This window comes from Ostrinia nubilalis, chromosome 23, assembly GCF_963855985.1.
Source record: "Ostrinia nubilalis chromosome 23, ilOstNubi1.1, whole genome shotgun sequence".
NCBI classification, from domain to species: Eukaryota; Metazoa; Arthropoda; class Insecta; order Lepidoptera; family Crambidae; genus Ostrinia; species Ostrinia nubilalis.
In genome coordinates, this window is record NC_087110.1 from 8,646,696 (window position 1) to 8,655,243 (window position 8,548).

The 8,548-nt window shown below is 34.7% G+C and overlaps 1 protein-coding gene across 1 annotated transcript; it reads right to left on the reverse strand.

Annotated features, from left to right (window-relative positions):
- Positions 1–4,265: 4,265 nt before the first annotated feature.
- LOC135083354 (uncharacterized) lies at positions 4,266–8,496 on the reverse strand. Its single transcript, XM_063978088.1, has 2 exons — positions 8,415–8,496; positions 4,266–8,337 (listed from the first exon to the last, which is right to left on the reverse strand). Exon 2 carries the CDS (start codon positions 8,316–8,318, stop codon positions 6,819–6,821), a length of 1,500 nt encoding a protein of 499 aa, XP_063834158.1. The 5' UTR covers positions 8,319–8,337; positions 8,415–8,496; the 3' UTR covers positions 4,266–6,818.
- Between the last annotated feature and the right edge of the window lie 52 nt (positions 8,497–8,548).

The window sequence follows — 8,548 nt, forward strand, 5'->3', positions numbered from 1 at the left end:
ATAAATAATGTATATTTTTCTGTATGTTTGCGAAACGGTAAAGATATTTGCGTACAATGTTTTGGTGTTTCGTGTATTCTGACTTCGTGCATTTTCTAATTATCATTGACTTAAATAATTTTATTTCACATCAATTCAATGTTTCTATTCACTAAGTATTTACTCGATCCATGGCCAGAGATAATGCATTTAAATAACATGTTCCTTGAATAGCGTAACGTTTTCTTATTCATTGGGTATTTTTGCTATTTTAAATCTAAGCATAATACAGCATTTTAACCGCATCATACCTAGTGTTAGGGAATGTAATTTCTAATACATCACAGTTCGAAAGGCAGTTTTGATGTGATGTATCGAGATGATCAAGCTTAAGAAAGGTGATATGATTGTGATATTATAGTCGTTGAGGATGTTGCTGGGAAGTTAAAATAGATTCTAAATGTGGATCGACAGTTTTTGGAGCGCTACAGATCCTAGTTCTGCTCCAAAACACGCAGATGGCGGTGTTGAATGTTCTCATACATTTCTCCATTTAAGTGTCCCAAAAATATCATACATACAAGACAGTATCGCGTTTTAATGTTTTTCTTAGTTCTCAAATTGAGTGCCTATCGGGCTCGGTCACATAAGCTCGTCAAGTCACCACGTCACGTACTTCATTTGTTTCCATTTGGAAAAAGTTCGCGGCGAATTCGCGACCGAGCGAATATACTAGCCACCTCCGTGCCTTCTACAGTTACTACTCGTTTCCAGCTTAAGACGCTTCTCGTTCCATTCTACAAAACACTGTATTTATATCACTATCAAAATAAACATAAGTTTAGTGAGATGTCAGTACTTAAATTGTAGCCCATAATTTAAGTTTCGTTTGTGGCAATATGTAATGATTGTTAAGCTTTAAACTGTATTTATAATTTTTTAGGTATTTAAAACTTTCGGATTCCCTCCACACTTTTAAGTTATATTATTTGTGGCAACGACAATACAATTATGTATTGCTCAATATTATGCTCATTTTATTCCTTGTATTAGTGTTTCGTTGATATTATCAATTTATGTGTATATGATTTAGTTCATCGCTTGATTTCCTTTTGGATGAGTTAGATATAATTTGTCAACTTGATCTGTGACGATTTACAGGCTATGCCTGTTGTATTTAGAATAGATGAATGAAATAAACATTTACTTAGTATCGAAATATGCCTTTCATTTCTTGCTATCCTCTACTTAGTTATTATTTTTTCTGAAGGTAGACTAAAAACTAAAAATGATCAGTATAGAACAAAAGATAAATCTGAAAAGGCGATAAAAGGTAATTAAACGAGGGTAGTTAAATAAAAAACATTTTATTGGAGTTAGAAAGGTAACAATAACGCTAGCCACTTTGTTCGTACAATCACAGTTTAGTCGACATGTCAATTCAGTCGATTTTACATGTGCGTTCCCTTCGAGAGGCCACTGTGGAAAACGAAGGTTTCGTATACATAAAGATTTAGCAGGACCTCTAAAACAAATGTAGCCAGAATGATAAATTTGTAGGTGTTGTAAGTTGGACGCTACAACCTGCCGAATGTGGTCCCTCAGATGAACTATGTCAAATGCCAAATTACTGAATCTGACCAAATAAGATGAGTTTGATGAATGGTAATATTTAGGAGGTAAATCGTAGGGCTACATACGAAAATAAGAGCTCTGGATAGTTACTGCAAATAAAGAAAATCCAATTAGACGATGGGCCCTCAGTTCTCCAGTGCACAAATTTTACTTTAATGCTACAAATTGGAACTTAAGACTAAGTTTCTTTGGTAAGGTTTTAATTTTAGCAGAAGTAGCCACAATGCTACCCTGAGAGTACAGGGTTTATATATTCTACTAGTACAGAATAAAAGCTCTAGTAAAGTGAGCCCTCGGGCCACACGTTTTAGAAAAAAGTTATCGTATTTAGAGACAAGGTGGAAGGTGTAATAATATAAAATAATAATATAAAAAACGTACTTAGTCATTTCGTAGTACAAACTTAAGGATCTGTATGGTGTGTAAATAGTTCCTTTCTTGAAATAAAACTGACTCATTTATGTGTGAACAAAATATTCGTATTAGTGTAACCACACATCAGAAAATTAATGGATAACTAGAAAAAGTGTCCCACAACCTATACCACGATTAAAAAAATTCAAGATAAAGTTGTACTGTTAAATACACTTGACATCAAATAAATCGCACCTCCCGCGACAAGCACTTTCAAATGTATGCATCCCCACTTCCCACCAATATTGGCACCATTTAAAAGCCTAGTTCTAAACTTCATTTCATTATAGGAAAGGTTTTTACCCCAAAAATGTGTCTTTAGAAGGATCCAGAGTCACTTCTTCAAAAAATAGGTAGTTACGCTTGAGCCAACTTTATGGCTATAAAACTGTTAAGTTGGGATTAATCGCTATCGATCTGTTAAAGAGGACACGTGAGATCATTATTTGGTTTTATAACCATAAAAAATGGTCTAAATAATTCCAGAGGTGAGCTCAAAGTGAGGTCTTTTTTCAAGTCACATTTATTATTATTCCTTTATTCATTTTTCTTTATTATTTTTAATTTTTTCTTTTTACAATGTAGTTATTATTATTATAGTTTTTCTTTAAGGATATTTATTGGGCTTTCAAATAACACCAATATTGTTAGGGCACCATGATTGTGTCAAAAGAAAAATTTTTAAAGTTCGAGTCGCCGAAGGTGCGGTTTATTTGATGTTGAGTGTATTTCTATAGATAGAGCATAATAAAAAAAGTATACTGATAACAAAATCACCATGTATACAGGGCGATTTTCACTCAATCGTCGAATTCAACTCGGCTGGGCAGCGTCCGCCGAGAAGCTTCGCGATATTCTCACGTCCGAAATACCGCAGTGTCTTAAGACTGACCAGTGTGTGTTGCCAGTGATGGTATACGGATCTGAGACGTAGTCGTTTACTATGGGCCTCACGAAGGCTCAAGGTCACCCAAAGGGCGATGGAGCGAGCTATGCTCGGAGTTTCCCTACGTGATTGAATCAGAAATGAGGAGATTCGTAGGAGAACCAAAGTGACTGATATAGCCCGCAGAATCGCTAAAATCAAGTGGCAGCTTGGCCGGGGCACATAGCTCGTAGAGCTGATGGCCGCTGGGGCAGGAAATGTCTTGAGTGGCGACGACGAGCTGGAGGACGTAGCGTGGCCAGGCCTCCCACTGGACCGACGATTTGGTGAAGGTCGCGGGAGGTACCTGGATGGGAGCGGCACAGGACCGGCCATTGTGGAAATCCTTAGGGGAGGCCTTTGACCAGCAGTGGGTGTCTTTTGGCTGAAACGAACGAACGATTCACTGCTATTGATTAGTGAACCGCGGCAATAATCGATTTTGTTGTATCACAGCTCTAAATATATTCCGTATCACACAATGCGTAGGTACTTTAAATAAAAAAAATTTACGTCGTATTTAATTGAAATAAAAATAATCAATAGACTCGGATTTATCTCAAAATACCTCTTAGGAAATCGTACAGAATACCTAGGTACTTATACTTTTGTTTTGAGTTTCCTAAAAAAATCGACAATGTGGTTAACATACACAAAATCTATACGGAGAATTTAAGAAGCAAGATATTTCTTTAAATACTTTATATAGCAATAATATTTGAATACAATTTTAAACTACAAATTTTGTACATAAAATGCTGTAAACTATTTTTATTAAACAATGCGTTGGGCGAGATATTTCTCATGGAATTGGTTTTTAGCGTGTGTTCCGAGGGCTCACTTTACTAGTGCTTTTATTCTGTACTAGTAGAATATATAAACCCTGTACTCTCAGGGTAGCATTGTGGCTAATTCTGCTAAAATTAAAACCTTACTAAAGAAACTTAGTCTCAAGTTCCAATTTGTAGCATTAAAGTAAATTTTGTGCACTGGAGAACTGAGGGCCCATCGTTTGATTGGATTTTCTTTATTTGCAGTAACTATCCAGAGCTCTTATTTTCGTATGTAGCCCTACGATTTACCTCCTAAATATTACCATTCATCAAAATCATCTTATTTGGTCAGATTCAGTAATTTGGCATTTGACATAGTTCATCTGAGGGACCACATTCGGCGAGTTGTAGCGTCCAACTTACAACACCTACAAATTTATCATTCTGGCTACATTTGTTTTAGAGGTCCTGCTAAATCTCTATGTATACGAAACCTTCATTTTCCACAGTGGCCTCTCGAAGGGAACGCACATGATTTTACGGATATTTTTAGAGTCTCTATCTGGTTAAATGAATTGCCTACTGATATTGAGTGACAAACAACTAAAATGTAATTGTACTACACAGAGAACTAAAATTAATATACATTTGATTGGCAAGTGTTTTTAGTATGGGTATTATATTTTTTTACTATAAGTAATCGACTAGAGTTTTCCAAATATTGTGTGGTTCGATTGAGTCAAAAAGGTAGCTAAATAAGAAATATGCAGATGGCTAAGGTGAGTATAGTTAAAAATTGTTAAATACCTACAGAAGTGCAATTCTGTCGTTTACAAATACACAAATTGCTAGGTTGGTTAGTTAACATTAAAAAGAGAAATGATAATTTGTATACTGATAATACCTGACAGTTGTAGAAATTATTATTATTTTTAAATTAAATGTTAATATTATTAGAGAAAGTTTAAGTCTTATTCAATTGCATTTTAGTATTAAAAATCCCTACAATCTACTAACTTTAAGCTTATGTTCTTTACACTGTGTCCTCTACTGAATTATGAATTTATCACTCATACATTATAATCAAATTGCCCGACAAAGTCGTGAACTTATTAAATAATATATTTTAGATACCTTGTGGGGTTTATAACTATTCCATACTTCTAAAAATACAAACAAGCAGTCTTGTAAATGCAACCTCAGGCCAAGGGCATATTTTCAAAGCATTAGAATTCAAAATCGCTAGTAAATTGTATACGAATTCGTATTGGATAAAAGTGGGAACAAGTTCGCATGAAGATTTTAGTTGTATTTGAATTCTAATGGTTCAAAAATACGTCTCCAGAACTTCCATAGCAGTTGTGGGTAGCGGATAAAATAACAGTGAGATCCCATTGGGCTATTAAATTACTACAAGAAACTATCTAGTGTAGTAGACTACCCGTCTCTTTCACTCAATACTGTATTGCAAAGCACGAGAGACAAGGATAGTGCAGGCCATAAGTATTTTTGTATTGGTTCTAGAAATATTGTTACATTCAATACAATCGATAGATGGCGTTGTTCCGTAAAGAATTTGTAATATTTTTCAAAAGCTTTGTAATATTTCTAATTCGAATTTGTGCTATTATAAGCGTCAATGACGGTGTAATAGATCAATTTTCAATCAATTATGCACCATTTTTCACCTGTGTGTAAGGCCACAACCTTATAGGGAACAGTACTACTGTACTACTTAGCTACCCACCCTTATTATTCAAGGCACAACTTCTAACAATCCATAACAACCTCGTAACATTCTCGCATTATCGACATAATGGTTATCTACTATGTATTTAGACTACTAGAGACATACTGCATTTTAAATTCAACTTTCAATACTTTGGATGAGTCTGAAAGACCACGCTATAGGGCTACAACCCAATCGAGCTAAATGCGAACCTCGCTGGAATGCGACGTCACGGCAGCGTCGATGTGACGTCACGGCAGCCAGGTGCGCTATTATCTCACCGAGTTGTAGAGTACTAATGTAAATATTAAATCTTTAAAATGCTGTCTGCCTCACAGAAGTACATATACAACTTGAAATAGAAATAGCACAAAAGCTGTTATTAAAACAGCCTCAATGATAAAACGTTTATTTTTATGGACGAAATATTATTTTTTGATATCGTGTCTGTAATTGGTTCATATCTCACGACACGTAGGGCTTCCATGGCTATCAATAGCGTAGTATTGCGTGCACCATTTAATTGTTAGATTCGACAGGAGATAGTAATACTACATTTGTTCAAAACTAACCTACACTAAAAATAGTGTTATTGATTTTGAATAAACTAATTTTAGTTGTGTTTTCAATAACAAGTTGTATACTTAGGCTTTATATTACATACAAACACCTATTTCTCTTACATTACGTTAGGCACAGCAAAGTACCCAAAAAGTTCTCATCATGAAAACAATAATTTTAATTAGTTGTCTTATTATTTAAATGGGTGAAAAAGAAACTAAAATGTTAGTTACAGAGATCATACAAATAGTATTTGTACATAATACAAAGCCTATACAATTTTATACTGGTCTCTATTCTAGTTCATACCTTTTACTTATCTAAAACTAAAGAGTTAAACAGATTAATAATAAAACTAAAAGAATAAATTAACAGTATTTTTAGTTGTTATTCGAAACACTATAAAGTTTAATTATTAACAATAGTATACAAAAAATAATATAAATAATAATTCATAGTTAGTAAATTTGAAATAACATAATTGTACTTCACATGGCATTCATAAAAAATAAAACTTTCCATTGGTAATATGGCAACTTTCATGTCACTCATTAAATAAATAGTAATTAATAGAAAACTTTAAAATGCTGTCATTTAAAAACACATTTCTTTCATCAAGAATACATAGAAAGAAAAGAAACTATAATTTGTTGAAGATGCCTTATTTTAGCTAGTGATTAAAAACAGCTTTGTGCTACCAAATATTGCACAATTGGTTTACAACTATATTTAAAATTTCATTAGGCATTTCCCTCTAAGAACTTATAGCTCCATCTAGTAATTGAATAATATTGCTCAACATTCACAACATATCCCTGACATTCTCACTCGAGGCTTTCTCCCAGATTTGGCCGGACGTATACAGCCTGTATATCTTATTGCTGACCAGACTTTGGCCAAACTTCAACATGGCACCTTCAAATTTGTGCTGGAAAACTTGCATTTGCGTTTCATTATAACCCACACCTCCAGGATGGAATAATTTAGGATCCCTACACTCAGTATACTTATGTACACCCAGAATATCTATGGGAACAACTTTGCTAGTTGAATTAAGGTTGAAAATATCACTAAATGATGTCATTGAATCTAAATTTCTCACATACACAGACTTCATAGGCTGTGGCAATGCATAATAATGAGTTTTCTTCATGATATCTGGGTATCCAATCTCAGCATTATCATCGTCAATTTGATTGAGGCAGAACAGAAGAGGTTTGACCTCAATTGATCTCATTTTTCTTGTAGGATCAAAGTCATCCAGTATGGCCTTGATATTATTATGAACTCGTGGTACTAAGAATTCATCCCAAGAGAGAACCATTGCATGGCTGGCTTTTTCAGACTCCTCTTTGTCATATTTGAAGTGTCTGAACAAGCAATCCAGTTCTATTGCACTTCTGACAATGTCATAGGACTTTGAAAATATGAAAGGATAGTTTAGTGGGAAAAACTGTATGCTCCATTGGGTTATATCTGCTGGAAGCAAATTGAGCCTTCTAATGATATCTTCTGAGATCATACTGTCATAAATGGTAAAAGCATTGACTCCCATCATGTGGTGATACACAAGGAATTCAATGAAAGCATCTCTAGAGACCAAAGGCACTTGGTTTGGTATAACACAAATAGCAGGCTCAATATTGTTTACAAATCTGATGCTGCTTCTTTCACGAGCCTTCCTTTTAGTGTTCACTTGAATCACTCTATTTATCGGGGCATGTATTGGGTTGATGTTGTAGTCATTCATGTAGAAACTAACACCTTTAGGTTTACCTAGATTCTTATTCAGAGAGCATTGAAAGATGTAAAGTCGAAAATCGTTTGAAGGCTCAGAGACAATTTTGTAAATGAACCTTCCTGATCTGGGCTTAGCTGAGTTCTCAAGCCAAATGTTGCATCGAAAGTTAGGTCTTACATGCGCTTTACCAATCACAATGGTATCAATATTGTGAGCATGTTCTTGAGACAGTTTTTCATATTTTTGATACGATCTTAAGAATGAGGAGTATGAGTAGAAATTCTCGTCGATTTCTTGAAAAAGCGGGGGAGTTTCACGAACCTCCATGGACGAATTCCGAAGTATCTCCGAGAGCATGGTGGCGTTAAAGCCAGGCCCGCAGAATTCTATTTCCGAAAGACCGGGCTTACCGAAGAAATTGAGCACTTCAAGTACATATCGCAGTCTGTAATACTCGTGGCGATATATGAGCAATGTTACGATGCTAATAAAGCAAACGATAACAAGAATCAGCTGGTAATACTTTCGCATTATTCCTCCTGTGTTTCTGGGATTCTTCATGTAGTTGCCGGCATCGATTCTACAAAAAACAAATGCTTATTGAGCTGTTTAGTTACTATTTGAACAGAGATTATTAATCCTCAATGAAATACTTACCAAGGGCGTAAATAAAACTATCAATTATCTAAAATCACTGTCGTTTTACAACTTTCCTCAAATTTTTGTCGCAAAATAAAATTTAATGACACAAGACAACACGCAAATCGAATTGTCAAAAACGTCATATTATT